Source organism: Staurois parvus, unplaced genomic scaffold (assembly GCF_062004578.1).
Source record: "Staurois parvus isolate SC_StPar_1 unplaced genomic scaffold, SC_StPar_1.0 ptg000371l, whole genome shotgun sequence".
NCBI lineage: Eukaryota > Metazoa > Chordata > Amphibia > Anura > Ranidae > Staurois > Staurois parvus.
Window position 1 is genome coordinate 3,090,088 of NW_028318167.1, and position 18,229 is coordinate 3,108,316.

At 40.5% G+C, this 18,229-nt stretch overlaps 1 protein-coding gene across 3 annotated transcripts in view; it reads right to left on the reverse strand.

The window, feature by feature from the left end:
• The window catches only part of ASPH (aspartate beta-hydroxylase), a 257,770-nt gene that overhangs the window by 76,279 nt on the left and 163,262 nt on the right, over positions 1–18,229 (reverse strand). For all 3 annotated transcript variants that reach the window (XM_089685319.1, XM_089685317.1, XM_089685318.1), the window contains 2 exons: positions 8,385–8,470; positions 600–686 (listed from right to left, as the gene is read on the reverse strand). In XM_089685319.1, the coding sequence (XP_089541445.1) occupies positions 600–686; positions 8,385–8,470 (173 nt within the window). The remainder of the gene's footprint in view (positions 1–599; positions 687–8,384; positions 8,471–18,229) is intronic.

Consider the following 18,229-nt stretch of genomic DNA (forward strand, 5'->3'; position numbering starts at 1 on the left):
TTTTTTTTACTTCTTTAACACATGCATATTGATTTAAAATTGGGGATTACCTTGTCTCCCTCTTTTATGACAATTTACAGTAATGGCTTACTTCTATTTTACAGTAACTCTATAATGAGGGTAGCACAGAGGTTGCTATTGTTTGCCTCCCCTAAACAAGATGCCTGGCTGTACCTGACAAGTACCTTTGAATCACAAAGTCAGAACAAGCACACTGTAAACGAATGCCCGAATTCCATATTTCTATATTTGTTCTGGGTCAGTGATGCAGAGAGCATTGAAGCCAAAGCCCCAGCATGAGGCCCAACTATCATTCTCAAAGAAAGTTCAGCAATGGCAGACTTTCACATGACATAGTCCCTTTAACTTCTGCAGTACACACCACTAGTTTTTACTCATATTGGTCTCCTCGCTATAGAAAAACCAGTTTTTTCATGGCTGACATTAATTAAAAGCAGTATATGAGAATAATGGAAAAGACCTGCAATGAATGCCCACCTTTTACATTTCTCCTGGTCTCTTGACTAAATCATAATGACATATTTTTGATATATTACTGAAAGTACCAAGGTTTCTTTTTTCTTTGAAAGAGAACATACCTGAGCTTTGCCATATCTGGCTCTTGGACTCTGCGGATAGTTCGCTACCAGTGTTTCAAAAGCCTTTAAAGCCTCCTCCACTTTTCCCTGTAAATCATAAACAAGGCAATAATTACTGGCCATGTTCAATTTACAACACACAAAGAAACAAATCACGTAATCCCACTAGCAACGCACGCTGATAAAGCATTAGAGCGATAAATAAGTGGGCAGAGGTCGGGGAGCTGTGTTCAGAATAAAGATGACTAAAATGACAGGAGCACAGGTGGACATTTGTGATAAACCTCTGTGCATTATAAACTCGCTCTACTGCTTCTACTAAATATAGAACCTAATGTAAAATTCACTTAAAATCTTCCATGTGAGTACAAATCAAATTATTCCACATCACTAGAAGTGGGTTAGCCATGTGACCTTGAATTTTTATCAGCCGCCATTCCAGGTGTCACTGCAGAAATCCGCGCTGGTAGGCAATAATAAAAATATGATCTAAACAGGCTATAAATAGTGCAATGACTTTACAGGCCTGGATTTGAACCAGGAAGCTTGGAATTACAATCTACAGAGCAAAGAATGCAAGAGATTCGACACAACCTGAAAATTTGCTGATTTAAACGATATCCAAACCACCGATTTATGAAGCACATAGCAGGTGCCTCCGACGTGTCCATTCAGTTTTCCTCTTCAGCTGTTCAGACATCTAAAACCAAAGCCAGGAATGTGGGCCAGAATTTGTGCACCAGAGTGGGCAGGATTCCGGCCAACCATACACTAAGAGGAAAACTGACCAGATGTCCTAGAGGTGCCATCTATGTCCTGACAGAGGTGGTTTAAGAACGTTTTCTCATTTCATGTTGCCTTTAGCAGGTAACTCAACGAAAACCATATAGGGAGTTTATTTCTAAAGGATGTTTGCTGGAGAATTCTCCATTTGTATTAAACAGAATGTAGCTGTAATTTTCAGGGTACTCTTTATGTGTGTGTGCGGCAGGGTGACTTTGTTTGGCGGACAAAGCTTGTCTGAATTTAAATGTGATAGGCAAGTCTTGTTCAAAATTTGAATTTATCATGTTGCAGGGAAATGGATGAATATTGTTTGAATTTAAATGGAACAGGTGAAACTTGTTTGTGATTGGAATCCCTCAATTATGTTGTATGCCGATTGGCAAATATTGTTTATACCAGAAATCTATTATGCTGTAGGCTGATGTTGATGGGCAAATCTTGTAATTGGAATCTCTCTCTTAGCCCTGGTTCACACTGATGCAGTACGGAATTCGCAGCGTTTTCTGTGCAAATTCTGCACCGCATCAGAATCACACCACGTTCATGCGAACCACTGTGGGTGTGTATGTTAAGCTAACAACACCCCGAACGTGGTCTGCAAAACGCAGTGCGATGTGCAGAAGCGGATCACATAGGTGTGAATACCCATATGATCCGATTCTAGTGCGGACCAGAAAAAGGGTCTTGCACGTTTTTTGGTGCAGGTGCGGAGTGATTAAAGCCATACAAAATGTATGGCTCCAATCACACCACACACAAATTGCATGTGATTTGGACAGGAATGCAGTGCGGTTCCTGTGCAAATCACATGCGATATATCGCACCGCAGATATGTGAACCCTGGCTAATGTTGTATTCTGGTTGGCGGACATTGTTTTGGAATCTCTCTATTATGTTGTATGCAACAATGGTCACCATGACAAACAGAGAGGGGAAATCTCCCCAATGCAGACACAGACAACAATAAAATTGAGATAACTGGAGGATAAAAGGTATCCAACATGTTTCAAGAGCTAAACAATCCCTCTTCACCAGGGGATTGGATGAGAAGTGGCAAATCTTCCTATAGGGCTATATAAAAAAAAATGACTGGAAAGTGTTCTATTTCAGGGAAGGAACATTAAGAGCTCCTTTAGACGTGCTTTGAAATTTTAGATACCATGGATGCCTATAATGTTGAGATGCGTTATTGATGCATTTGCTTTTGTGTTCACATATAAGTTCATCTTTTGTAACATGTTACACCCGTATTCAGGGTGTAACATGTTACTGTCACAGCACATCCCCCCCAATCTTCCATTGTGACAGCAAGCCGGGAATCCTTTCCCAACACCCGCTGTCACAGTTTAAAAAAAATGCCTACACGGCTATGTTATTCATTCACAGAGATCTGCGACACAGAACTACAAGCAGAGACAGCCTTTGTGCCTGTCAGCTTGCAGTTCTCAATGAACTACCAGAGCACTGACGAGTGCTCTAGATCATTCATTGATAGTTCCTGTCATTATGTAACTGTCTGCCGGTATAAGGTACAAACAGACAGCTTATACTGACAGTCTGCAGGAGCCTCACATTGCAATGCTTTGCAGACTCCTAGTAAAAAAAAAAAAGTTTTAAAGGTGGACTTAACTTTTAAATAATGCTTTCCAGAGGTCTCCTCTGTGTTGTTCTTCTATTGTATGGATTCTTGCACTATCGTCTCAGCTAGTATCACTTTCTAAATGTAACACAAACGCAATGTAAATGTCATAGGGGTGTTTGTGAGATATTTGTGGCATGTTTGCAGCGTGTTTCATTTGACACGAATGGAGGCATGCATGGAGCAGTAATGCCAGCCAAATGCTACAGGTCAGATACATTTTGGCACAACACAACTCAAAGCGACGCCAGCCTGACCATGTGAACAACACTGCTACAATGCACATTGTGTGTTGAAAGGTGTTTGTGAAGCTTCACAAACACAGATAAAATGCCTGCTTTTGATGCTAGGATAAACTTAGCCTAACAGTTGCAATGGACGTGTGTTAGAAATACTTACAGTATGTATACTGGTAAATACCCAAGTATTTTTAGAACATTTTTCTTTTTTTTTTTTCCAGCTTTGTTTATTTTCTCATCCAGGCTCTGATCAGGGAGATTGTTTGGCCCCCATATGAGTGAATTACTTTTCATCTTGCTGCTGTCTCAATTTTACGAGCAATAAACTAAAGACTCTCAAGATGGCTGTCTGGAATTATTTTGTCAGTTTCACTTGGACTCCTCAGTGGAGTAAAGTTTCTTTTCATAGGGTCCCCCTGGTTTGTGGTAGAGCTACCAAGGTTCAATCATCAAGCCCAAATAATGCTCCCTGACTGATGGATCAATGATCCAAGTCCAGCACCTCACATACCCTTTTTCTATCTAAAACAGGAAAAAAATTTTTTTGGCTAGATAACCGCTATACTTTAAAGTGGTTGTAAAGGCTGAAGGTTTTTTACCTTCATGCGTTCTATACATGAAGGTAAAAACTTGAAGTGTGCAGCTCCCCCCCCTACCTCTCCTAATACTTACCTGAGCCCCTTTTCGATCCAGCGATGTGCACGAGATCAGAGGCTATTGGCTCCCACTGTTGTCAATCACAGCCAGTGAGGATGGGACAGGGGTAGGTCCAAGCGATGCTTTCTGTGACACACAGAGGAGGCTTGGGAGCAAGAAGCTTGCTCTGGGTGTACCCAGCAGGGGAGGGGAGAACCAGGAGCGCAGGCAGGGCACCCGAAAAGAGGAGAAAAACCATAACAGGTAAGTATGACATGTTTGTTATTTTTTATTTTACCTTTAGTATCACTAACTCAAATCAGCTAGGTGGTGCTTCATACTTAAAGGTAGATAATTTTGTCCCTGAAATTCAGAGGAAAGAGTGTACCTCATTTAATGATGACCCAATAGACCTTGTGAAAAGCAGACTGCCCAGGACTTGAAGGTCCAGTATAATGGACACTAGGAGGCAGAATTACTAAAGGGGTTGAGAATCTCAATTCAATAAATTGGGTGAATATTTGCTTCAATTATCCAATCATGTGAAAAGCAAATCTCTCTTTACGTTTTTCCTCAGCACGATTGGATATTTAAAGTAAGCAAGAACTTACTATTAACATACCTAGATAACTGAAGTAAACAGTCGCACAATCGGAGTAGAAATTCTCAACTCGTTTAGCAAATTAGCTCTTAAAGCTGAACTCTAGGTATGATCTGTATTGCATGCTTGCATTGGTCCAGCATGACACAATGTAAATATGAAAATGTCATACATGAAGGACTACTAAGAAAGCTTCCAATTATTGTAGTAATCGGTGCCACCACAGTAATAGCTGCAGTAATTTCCAATCTGCACACTGACCACAGAGGGTTGGTTGCTCAGCATTGTTGCCATTACAGTATGCCTTGTACTTTTTTTTTTTTAATGAATACAGGGGGTTCGCTGATTGTACGAGGTGGTGGTGATGTCACAATCTCGACCTCATCCAATCAGAAAATGTCTTGTATTCATTGAAAAAAGGTATTTTCTCTAAATAGCAGCAGTGGTGAGATAGTGACAGCCAGTGAATAAGTTGAAGATAAGCTGCTCAGCACAATGCCCGGAAGATAGCAACTATCATTGTAGTAGTTCCAACTACTACACTGATTATCAGCTTCCCCAGAAGCATCTCAGGTATGAAATACTCATATTTACATTGTGCTTAGATTACGGTTTCAGAAAAAATATATGATTAGAATGTATGTTGTTAAAATATTGAGGATTTTCCAGAAAATTAAAGAACAATTTCAGTTAGTTTAACTTTCAGAAAAATTGAAAAGGTGAACACAATACACCCTCCCCACCATATGGTCCCTGCTGTATTTAAAGTGTTACTAAACCCAGGACCCTGCATTCACTATATCTGGTCTCCCACAGTACACAGAGCATGGAAATGCAATTATTTTGGTAAATATAAATGGCTAAATACCTTTTCTCATCTGCAGTTAGAGCAGTCTTGTGACTTCTATCAGTGTCCAGCAGAGCACTGGTTAAAGCTGGTAGGAGTTTTCTTTCTGCTCTAGGAGGATGCAAAACCCCTGACCTCTGTCTTGACAGTGCTGATTGGCCTTGTGCTGATCACATGCATTCTTCCAAGGAAAAAAAAAAAAACTCTCCAAACTGAGCATTTGCAGAATGTCTACGGTTCAGTGTGTCTTATCAGGAGATAAGACATGGACATTTGAACAAAGGAGCAGAGAAGACAGGATCAAATGGTCTTTTTACACAATGCAGAGGATTAACCCCTTAGGTTCCACATTGAGTATAACAAGCAGTGAGTATAACAAGCAGCGAGTATAACAAGCAGGTTTTACTGCATAAACCTTAGATTGTACACCCCTTGAGGGTTAGGGACTGATGTGAATGTACAATATATATGTAAAGCGCTACGTAAATTGATGGCGCTATATAAGTACCTGAAATAAATAATAAATAAATATACAGACTGATTTCACTGTTGTGGGTTTAAAAACACTTTAACTCCCAACAGGTGATGTGCTTTCAGCATCCATGCAGCCGTTGTAGCAGTATGGGAAATAAAAAAGACACAGAAAAATTGAAAATCCCCACTTTTCTCCCTCTTCATTCTTTACGGCTTCTGGGATGGATCAGTACTGGCACTGACCATTCAAAAGTGCTCTGAGCCATCCCAGAATAATAAGGGAGAAGAGCAGGGATTTTAAATCTCCAGGCCTCTACACTAATAGTGTGGGCTCCGCATCACCCATGGCAGTTAAACACAACCAGGACCAGGGAGGTAGGAAGGGTGTAATTTCACCTTTTCATTTTATCTGAAAAGGTGACCACTTAAGCTGCACCAATGTATTCATGCAATGCAGATCATACCTGGAATTCAGCTTGAGTTTTCTGGAAAATGGTCAATATTTTAACAACACATCTTCTAACACTGAACACTTTCATGCATTGACTTTTTTACATTCAATACTACTGCCAAATAGCCAGCCTTACGGCATGGTGTAATGTGCAGGATAACGGTGTGAAAGTGGTGTTTGATAGTTGTCGGTAAGAGGACACAAACCTTGAAAAAGCTTGGAGCTGTGTTTTGTTCATGTCAAGGCTAATGTACACACACAGCATTGCACTGATCATTATCTACACTCTGTATGAAATAGCTGGCCACATCATCATCTGCAATCTCTAAGAAATTGCTGGCTTGTGAATGCTTTTGCTTTTAATGGCACAGAAGTTCGGTTTATTTAAACTGCATCTAGTAACCTGTACTGCAGGCAAAGGTGGGGAAACACATTTATCACTTACATAGGGGAATGAACATTGCAGAAATAGGAAATAACTATGACAAGATAACTTGTGCACTGTTGTGTTATTAACTGGCGCAGCTGTTGCAGTGAGGATGACACTTCCAGCTGATATACTGCGGCTCAATTCAGCCTGGAGCAAAGCCTGGCATGAAGGGAAAAATAATGCCGCTTTATTTTCATTTATGTCGGCTGGTTATGACTTGGAGATATGGAAAATGGGATTACGCTGTGTGTGATGTAAAGTGATCACTTAATCCTGGGTCCCAAAAGAGAGGGGCTCACATAATGCCTTTGTTTACCTCAATGTATTACAGCGGCACTCTGTCATAAATCACCCACTTTGATGTATTTTATCACATGGAGCACCAGTCAGCATTTGTACATGCTAAAAGGATTTTACAGGAAAACCAAGGTTTTTGTTCAGGATTCCTCTGTGTAGCAACACAAAAGGTCTCCCTATAGCTCATAGGATTTATTGGGCGTGGGAGCTGCAATTACAGATTTTATATGTAACACCACCTACTGATGAAATGTGTTATTGCAAGCCAAGCATAGAACATGGTGGCCTTCTGCATTTAGAACCACTTTACAGCGGAATTCCACTCACTCTGTAAAAAAATAAAAGTCAGCAGCTACAAAAACTGTAGCTGCTAACTTTTAAAAAAACCACCACTTACCTGTCCCACGATCCTGCGGTGCCCCCGCCGCAGCCCGTTTCACCAGCCGTCCTGTATTCCAGGAGCTGGCATCTTCAGTGTGAGAACTCGGCTGTGACAGTTTGTGGCTTTACAGCCGGTTACCCACTGTGCATGCACGAGCAGCGCGGCGCTTCCCAAATGGCCCCGTCGTCTTCCTGGGACCTGTCACATGTCCCACAAGACTGTGGGGAGGGAGGGTAGAATGACAACTTCCGCTTCCGATTGCCTAGGCGATCACAGCGGAAGTGGGAGCAGGTATCTGTCAAATTCGGGTACCCGCTCCCCAAAGGTTCCAATCCCTAATGGGGAGCGGGAGACCAATCTTTAAATCGGAACTTCCCCTTTTGGGTGGGACTCCGCTTTAGGAATGGAGAATAATTAATAATCATCTGTATATTGTGCCTGTGCAACAATACAGCCCCTAAGGCACCTCATGGGTACAAATGCATTCAATTTAAAAAGATTAGTAAAAAAAATTGCTTTATTTATAGTGCATTCAGTTGCTATGAGTCAGGTCACTTGGAAAGTCTGTTCTTGAGAAAGAGTAAGGTGGGTAGCAGGGAGCGTTGGTGGACGATGCTGTGGAAGTATGGCAGCTGATGGTGGATGGTATGTAGGGAAACCGGTACTGAGCAGCACTTCTAAAGAGTGGAGACAAACTCTGTGCAGAAGAATGTAAAACAAGAAGGTGCTTCTAAGTGCAGTATTCCAGGTCAACTTTAATAAAAAGCAGTCAAAAACACTTACAATGTGGTAGAAGTGAGTAATGTCATATCTCACCGCCCCTTATTCTTACTAAGATATCTGCTCATCTACAGTATGACTACAGTTAGATCATCATAATAATAGTGCATGGGAGAACAAAACAATTGTATCCTGTCTGAATAAAAACCTAGCTACTTACATACTGCCTAGATACATACGCAAGATCAGATTTGAAGAGTGGGTTTTACTTATACAAACTTGCCTTTTTGCGTAGTTTTTCAGCAGCATCTAGTTCAGCTTTTATTGTCTTATCAAATTTGTTTAAGAGCTTGGGTTTCTTTTTCTTGGCTATAAAAGAACATAAAATATTCTTGTTTTAGTCATTTATCTTATTATCACAGTTAACGGCGTATGAATGCAGTGTGGTTATACCTATAATTCATAGCATAACAAAAATACAGTTATCTTGAAAGCAATGTTTTCTACAGTTAGTACAGCTAGAAAAACATTATTTTTCTACATTAAATATCATCTGGCTTAAATCACTTTTTGAAGAACAATGCTGATTTATTGCAGGATATAAAACAGCAGATTATGTTTTACAACAACTTATTGAAATCATAAAATACACAATTAACACTACCTTTTTCCATGGGAATCTCATCCAGTATCTGACACCCAAAATCAGCTAAATTACGCACCAGGTCATGGTTGCTGCTTTTCAAATACTACTGCAATTGTTCACATTTTTTAGAATTTATTTTTTCTCTAGACTCAATTAGTGAATCATATCTTTGGTTCACATTAAGGAGGTGGCATGGTCATATTCAAGAATAAAAATTCAAACCTCTCCACTTCTCCTAGCAGCCCAAGTCATGAGCATGAAGACATACAAGTTTTCTTTCACTAGGTAGCTTTTTTTTAAAACTCCAACTGGGTTATGTTAAGTAGTTATTTTAGGGTCAAACAGCACTAGGTGTCCTTTTTGTTCCTTTCATATTTGACTAACATACAGACACTGCAATGTTCTTGCATAGAGTTTCATCTGTGTGCCCTGGGATGCTGGCAGTATAATGTATGAAAATTAGCACTCAAGCCTATCATCCTGCATCATAAAATACAGATTATCTTCATAGGTCATTGTGCCATATACATTATAAGTTGCAATTAGGGAGTGCTGGATATCTGACCAAGTCACAATTAGCATATGGTGCACAATGGGTTTTGGGGGTTACATAGTTACATAGCTGGTAAGATGAATAAAGCCACCGGTCCAGCCATTTCAACCTGAGCGTGTGTGTTTTTTCATGTCACTACCATTTTCCATATGCCTGTACATTGTGATCGCTATGAAACTCATCTAAAAGTGTTTTATTAATTTATCTACACTGGCTACTGAAACGACCAACTGTGGAATGGAGTTCTACGCGCTTACTGCTCTAACAGTAAAGAACCCCTTATGCAGTTTAGGTTTGAACAGCTTCTCATCAAACTTCATTTTGTGTCTGCATATCTTCTTTAGAGATCTTAGATTAAATAGTTCTCTCCTAGTGATACAGTCCCCATTTAAAGATTTGTATACTGTGATTGTATTCCCTCTTAAAGCCATGTTCCACTCACCCTGTCAAAAAATAAAAGTCAGCAGCTACAAAAACTGTAGCTGCTGACTTTTAAAAAAACAGCCACTTACCTGTCCCTCGGTCCTGTGGTGTGTCCCCCGCAGCCCGTTTCACCGGCCGTCCTGTATTCCAGGAGGCCGGTATCTTCAGTGTGGGCACCCGGCTGTGACAGCTTGCGGCTTTACAGCCAGGTACCCACTGTGCATGCACGAGTAGTGCTGTGCTTCATGAATGGTCCTGTAGTCTTCTGGGACCTGTCACATGTCCCAAAAGACTACAGGGAGGGAGGACACCTTCTGTTTCCAATCGCCTAGGCGATCGGACCGGAAGTGGGAGCAAAGGTGCCAAACCTTAATGGGGAGCGGGGGAGCAGTCCTTAAAAAGAGGAACTTCCCCTTTTGGGTGGAGCTCCGCTTTAAGCGTCTCTTCTCCAGGGAGAATAAGTTTAATAGACAAGAGCAACCCACAGAAGGATAGAAAGTTTTTTCAGACATCTTGTAGTAGGTACAATTAGGAGGTTATAGCAGTGTCATGACTTATTTACAGTATATTGTAAAGCACTGGGCAAGCTGTTGGCGCTATATAAATCCTATATATTAATAATAATAATATTAAGAGTCACAAAGCTAGTGAAATAATCTATAGTGACACTAATACAAATAACCTATGTAGTTGCTGATTCACACACGTGTGTTCTGGATTTCAATGTCCGGTTTTAGTGTGGGTTGCAATCTACTTTTTCAGATGTTCCAAAACTGTTTTTTGTGACATGGATTGTGCTGCGAATTGTACTGTTCACAGGTTTGGGTCCGGTTTTGGATGCGATTTTGCAAGGCTTTTTGAGGGGGGGGGGGAGCAATTGTGCTGAAATTTGATCCTTAAGTGAAATCTTGTTCATGTTCACAACTGATGACGAGTGCGGTGCAGTTCAGAAGAGATTTACATAGAAGTCAATATCCTGCAATCTACACCTGAACCGGACCGCGCTGCTCAGAAATCAGATCGGACTCTTTTTAAATCTGCACTAAATCCGCACTGCCAGTGCACCATAGGAAGCAATGTTATTTCACATGTCATGTGGATTGGATGCGGTTCAACCCCATCCAATCCACATACTGTATATGGGAACCAGCACTAAATGCTGGAAAACATTTTTACTCTATTCCAGTTCTCTGACATATCAACAAGAGGTAAAGCAGACTGACATAAAATCTATCAGATGTAAGCTGTGCCCAGGGGCGGAGTGACAACTCATGGGGCCCCTGGGCAATAGGGGATCATGGGGCCCCTGTGTCCTTGCCCACACTCAAATCACACCCAAAAAAGCCTATGAAAGGTACCAGGGACATCTCATGGGGTCTCCTAATGACCCCGGGCCCTTGGGCAGTACCCAAGTTCCCCAATGGTCAGTCCGCCCCTGGCTGTGCCTATGCGTGATGGGCAAAGAGGCAGCTTTTTCATGTATATAGTTGTATTTTAGAAAAAAAGGTAACATATTCAAAGAGTGGTATTAAACTTTAAATAGAGGTACCTCTATGAAGTAGTGGAGGCCTAAAGTCTCAGATTCTGGACTGAATATTAGTTTTTAACAAATGCTAGCAAAATAATGGCCTGTTTTGCTGGGCTTTTGATTGCTTTGAATGGATTTCACATTCCTATACAAGTCTATGGGAATGCAAAACCTACCTGAAGCAGGTCAAATGCCGGTCCCGAAGGAGGTCAAATGCACCTGTCAATGAATTCTAAATGATCTAAGAAGCATATCATACTGATGTCATCGACACAAAATCAAAGAAAGGTTTATTTTTGGTTTGTGGGAATTTAAGCAGCTCCTTTAGGTTAACACTAAGAAAACTAGTACTGACAGAAATACGGATGATTCAATTTATTCTAAAAATGCTAGTTGCCTGGCTGTCTCTGGCTTTAATATGTTATGAGAACCCGACGAGGAAGTTTAGAAAGTCAGAATTACCATGTACTTGGGCCACTGGAAATATAGATAAAAAAATACTAAAGGCACTAGAAAGTAATAACAGAAATTAATGAAGCGATTGGATCACCATAAAAAACTGGCAACTACTATTTTCAAGACAAGTTAGCAATGGCATGTTTTTTACTTCATCAGTCTAGGGTTCCATTAAATTATAGCACAATGCTACATATCTGCAGCATAAGAAACCTGCCACAGAAATATAGAGGCTATCACTTGTAAGCGCTTTTCTGAAAGTTCTAGGGCTCTGGCTATCTCGCTGTCCCATTAGCTTTCTATATTGTTGATCCAGAACAAGCATAGAAAATTGAAGTTCTGATTTCACCTGCAAAATGCTTGTTAAAGGTCTATGACAGCCAAGCAGCTAGCATTTCTCTGATGACAGATCATAAGCCTGAGGCTGCTAAAAAAAACAAAACAAATAAAAGTTTATTTTTTAAATTGTAATTTTGCCTTCAAAGTGATTAAGAATGTCAGCATGTTTGTATTTTACAACATACATCTTTTACATTAAACTGTTCTATAGACTTATATGTGGTATGTCCACTGGAGAAATAGTAAACATACATATCATAAACACGCTGTTTCCTGCACATAGAATATATTAAACTGGCAGCATAAAACAAAGACACACATTGCTATTACTGGTTTCTTTTGTCATGCATAACTTCTTAATTACCATCCTGTCTAATTAAGACAATTAAAGGAACCACTAAAGAATGAAACAATGCTCTTTTATACCGATTCATTATTTGTGACCCAATTAGAAAATGTGTGCAAAAGCTAATAATTCAATGTAATTAAATATTGATTTTTTTTTTCAGCAGCGGATTAAACAGGCACATGCTAATTTCTTGATTACTAGTAATTCCACATTTTATCTAGAATTATGTAAATACCTAACTACTGATGTGCAATTAAGTGCTTAGTAGATGAAGGCTGCCATGGTAAAGCCTCCCTTCTACAAAATGCATTAGTGGGAAACATTTTATATCACACCTATTACCCTTTCTGGAGGAATGGAGTAACCAGTGCAGGTGTTTAAAGAGAAAAGAAGGTATTCTGACTCTAATGTTTATCCTTTATTGATCTTTGGCACCTGACTGCTACACTAGCTGGATCCCCTATGGTTGCCAGGGTTCTTATCTGCTTAACAACAATTTGAAATTAGGAAAAAAAGACATATCCCCAAGTCCACTGCTCCCAGTAAAAAAAGATGGGGATGCACACTGCAGAATCTTATGTCAAGAGGCTGAAGTCCCACAAAAGGGCTACTTGAAAAGCCAGATATGTCTTGAGTTGGCATAGCTCCTTAATTATTGTTGTAGAACATCACTTTCACAATCATTATTAAAGGTTTCAAAGTATCCGGACTTAATATCAAAAGCACAATGAAGGATATAGGATTTATAACTTACCAGTAAAATCTGTTTCTTGGTGTACAGTATGGGACACAGATCTTTTTTTCAATATGTCTGGGTCATATACAGCTACCTTCAGGTGACTAGACACTGGCAAGAAGGAATCTGCAGGGACATCCCCCTATATAATAACTTCCACTCCCAGCTAGCTTCAGTTTTGTAGCAAGCAATAGGGAGATCATAAAGACTGAGGGGAGGGACCACTGTCCCATACTCTACTTAAAAAATGGTTTTTACTGTTAAGTCAAATATTCTGTTTTCCTAGGCATACAACAGATTCCTAAAGCCCCATGCACACTGGGTGCTCTGGCTTTAAGCGTAGGCAGTGGGCACAGGTGCACCATCAAGCCCTACTGCCGGCAGCCTGTTAAACTCTCTAAATGACTCTGGCAGAGGTTTCATTATATCCAAGTACCACTTCCTCTTGTGCAATAAAAATCATTAGAATGCCCACCATACTGATCCTGCAAGGCAGGTTAGGGAGAATCTGGAGAGACGGAAAGGCATAGATCAGGTTCAACTGATCCATGGTATTACCAGAGAGTCCTCTGCAAAAACCAGAGGGTCCCCAAACCTGGCCACAAATTCAATCAGTTTGTTGTTGAATCTGGAAGCTATTAGATCCATGTTCAGTGTCTCTCACTTGTGGTAGAAATGCTTGAAACATCTCTGGAAGTAGAGTCCATCCCTGGATCCACACAGTGACAACTAAGAAAGTCTGTTTGCCAATTTTCCACACTTGGGAAGTAGACAGCAAACAGGGTCAAAACATGAAGTTTTGCCCAAAACAGGATCAAGTCTTTTTCCTTTAGACTTCTGAAGCATACTTAATGGTTGATGTAGGCTATTGCCATCACATTGCCCAACTGGATTCTTGTTAGGTGCTCTCGCAATAGTGGTATCCAGCATTGAAGAGAAAACTGAATCGCTCTGAACTCTACAAGGTTTATGGCATTGTGGCAGAAAAGTCTTCTCTAGATAGAATGAGGAAAAGGATGTCACAGACGGGCCAGCAAAATGGCCAGAGGATTGCAGGGAGTTAAAATGGGGGCAACAGTCAAAGGAGAGAGTAAGGAGGCCCTGAATGGAAAATTACCATAACAATGGAGCTAAAAAGGTGAGCCTGACCCTTTTTCCTTGTGCTTCAGATACACCATGATTGTGAATATAGTCCCCAGAGGGATGTTTAGTTTATTTTGAACATGTAAAAATAAATATAAAAAAAATGTAAGTAGTAATCATACAGTCGTACACAGTCACAAAACAACTAGTTATATGACAAACCGCTAAACAAAATTTTTTAGTTTACATATTTGAAAAGGAGAGGAAAGAAGTACAAACTTATTTAATCCCACCCCTTCTTCATATTTTATTATAAATTATTCAGAGACCCATCACTATAAAGTTGTACAATAATTAATTCAAATATAATATACTAATTGCCAATAATCTTTCTTTACAATCATACATACAGGCAAACACACTTACACACATACAGTATATGCACATACACACCAAGACAAAACTTAAGATAATACAAAAAATAAAATCAATAATAATGTCAATAAGCAAACAGTAAACATACATTAATAATTCAAACACCTTAATTATTATACCTTGTAAAAATAATCTCTTCATACTTCTTTTTAAACTGGTATATGCTTGGACATTTCTTAAGCTCAACATTGAAACTGTTCCACAGTTTCACTCCACAAATAGAACTACAGAAGCTTTTTCTAGTTGTCCACGCAGTCAAAGTCTTAAAATGTAATGTTCCCCTTAGATTATAACATCCCTCCCTAACAACTAATTTTCGAATATTTCCTTGTAATAAATAGCTTTTTGCTTTAAATATTACTTGTGCAGTCCGTAATTTATTTTTTTTAAATTTATTACAGGTATTTATATAGCGCTGTCAATTTACGCAGAGCTTTACATATGTATTGTACATTCACATCAATCCCTAACCCTCAAGGGGTGTACAATCTAAGGTTCCTAAACTTACAGTACATTCACACATACACACACTAGGGCCAATTTAGACAGGATCCAATAAACTTACCAGCATGTCTTTGGAGTGTGGGAGGAAGCCAGAGTACCCAGAGGAAACCCACGCAGGCACAGGGAGAACATGCAAACTCCAGGCAGGTGGTGCCATGGTTGGATGCACCATATCCTTAAATTTCAGGAGTTTTAACTGTAAGAATAATGAATTTGTGTGTTCCCTATATCCTTCCCCATAAATGATCCATATTGCCTTCTTTGTCAATGGGATTAATGAATATATTCTAGTTATATAATTATTGCCCCAAACCTCTGCACCATAATTGAAATATGGAAGAACTATTGAATATAAAATATGATGTGAATTCTAATCCAGAACCTGCTTTACTTTATTTAATACTGCTATACTTTTGGACACTTTGGACTGCACATGCTTAATATGTGATTTCCAACAGATTTGATCATCTATTATCACTCCCAGAAATGAAATTTCGTTAACTCTTTTGATATTAACCCCTTCCATCTGAATATCTATTTTTTTAATTCTGCAGTTCCCAGATTACTTTTGTTTTGTTCAGGTTTAATGATAATTTATTTCTATTAAACCATAATTTCAATTTACTCAATTCTGAATTGATCACCTGTATTAGAGATTGTAAATCACTGCCCGGACAAAAAATATTAGTATCAGCAAACACCACCATCTTCTGTACTTCTGATACCTTACATAAATTGATATAAAGAATAAACAATTTAGGTCACAGTAGTAGAGACGGATGGGGGGGGGGGGTACCTCAGTGCCAAGCCTTGTAGATTGCAATAACCTAGGCAGTGCAGAAATTGTTACTATACTGTGCCCGCGAGTGAAAGCCAGAAGTTGATGTCGGTCCTAAGTCTTGCCCAGAAAGAGGAAAAGACAGGGCGTGCAGCTGCAGTAACCCACTGCAAATGAAGCAGAACATGCTCAGCAAGCACCCTGTTACTGCAGTTACACTGGCACACTAGGAGGCACTTGAGGGGATGACACAGGTGTAGTAACAATGCTAAAGTTGCACTAGTAGACATAATTAGTGATGAATTCGAATGAAACCTGCCACTCCCTGTCACAGCCATCGGAAGGGTGGTCGGTGACTTCCACACACACTGAAGGGAGTTTGAAGAAGAAGAATACCCCAAGACTGCATGTTTAAAGGACTTCCTCCCTGTACTCGCCACAGGAGATCTAGTAGGCAGGCATAGCAGGGAATATACCTCAACAAATTACCTTCTACTGCATTGTGCTCTGCCTCCTCCAAATTTCTTTTTTTTGCTGGCTCCTCGTTCATTCTCCATGGTACCCATGTAAGGAGGAACATAGCCACCCTCACTTGCTAATGAAATGAACTATGGTATTTATAGTGTGCATGGAGCAGTGCACGACTGCAACTAACATGCACTGCTTGTGCCAAACAAATAGAAGAGAGAGGGAAAAGAAGAGGTTCAGATGCTCACAGGGAGGAAGAAAAACACAATTATTTATTACAGGTACTTATACAGCGCCATCAATTTACATGGCGCTTTAAATGTATATTGTATATTCACATCAGTCCCTAACCCTCAAGGGGCGTACAATCTAAGGTTCCTAACCCACATTCATACATAAACATACTGGAGCCAATTTAGACAGGAGCCAATTAACCTCACCAGCATGTCTTTGGAGTGTGGGAGGAAACCTGAGTACCTGGAGGAAACCCATGCAGGCACAGGGAGAACATGCAAACTCCAGGCAGGTGGTGCTGTGGCTGGGATTCGAACCAATGACCCTAGTACTGCCAGGTGGAAGTGCTAACCATTTAGCCACTGTGCTGCCAATTTCATGTAAAAGAGATTTCAAGGTGATTAACTAGTGTATGTGCATGGATTATCTTTGGAAAATAAGGATATTGTGATAGTGATACATTAATAAAGAAGTTGAAAATCTTTGAGAATATTCACTTCAATTATCCACTCATGTTATGGCTATAGTAAACTCGCTCTCTTTATATAAAAAAAAAAGTCCACCTGTAAAGTGGATTTCTCCAGTGGTGCACCGTCATGGCTGATAGGGCTTCTATCATCACCTGGTCTTCTTTTGGGGTTTGCATGCTTCAGCCGATTAATAGTTTGGATGCAATGACATCACAGCAACGCATGGAGTCATGATTGTGGCACAGCACTCTGAATGGGTGGCACACTCAAGGGTACCATCCATTCAGAATGCAGTGCACATGTGCCTCTGATGTCAAAGGCTGCTACAAATGTGAATATCTTCTAAATAGTGCATGTTTAGGAGATATTCACTGTACTTACAGGTAAGCAGTAGCACCCCTATGGGGGTGCTGGCTGCACCGGGTGACACCATCACAGGGGGTGCAGGAGCAGGATGTCAGCAGAGCTTCTGGGCTCTGGTGAAGGTCCTGGCTAGTTACTGGGGTGATCCCGGATTCCCGGAACAGTGACAGCTGCCCTTGGTGTAGCGGTAAAAAGGAGTATCCCGGACCCGTGAAGATATGCATCCTCTGAAGCAACTGCGCATTTGCAGGTTTTAGGCCGAAGAAGCCGATCTCCAACTTTAGCACAGAGCTGCCACAGTTGACCCCTTATAGGTTGCAAACTGCTGAAGCTGATCCCGCAGATCACTATGGGTTGCAAGATCAGTTAACCCCGTATAGGTTCAACTATAGGGTTAACTGATCTTGCAACCCATAGTGATCTGCGGGATCAGCTTCAGCGGTTTGCAGCCTGTAAGGGGTCAACTGCGGCAGCTCTGTGCTAAAGTTAGAGATCAGCTTCTTCGGCCTGAAACTGGCACATGTGCAGTTGCTTCAGGGGATACATATCTTCACGGGTCCGGGATACTCATTTTACTGCTACACCGACACTGCTCCTTCCTCTCTGGAGGGGTGACACCACGTGTTACCACACCGGGTGACACCAACCCTAGGGACGCCTCTGCAGGTGAGCCTTATTATAGGCTTACCCAGGGGTGTATTTGCCAAGAGGCAAAGAGGCATTTGCCTTGGGTGGCATTTTTCAGAAGAAAGGCTGCTAGTTC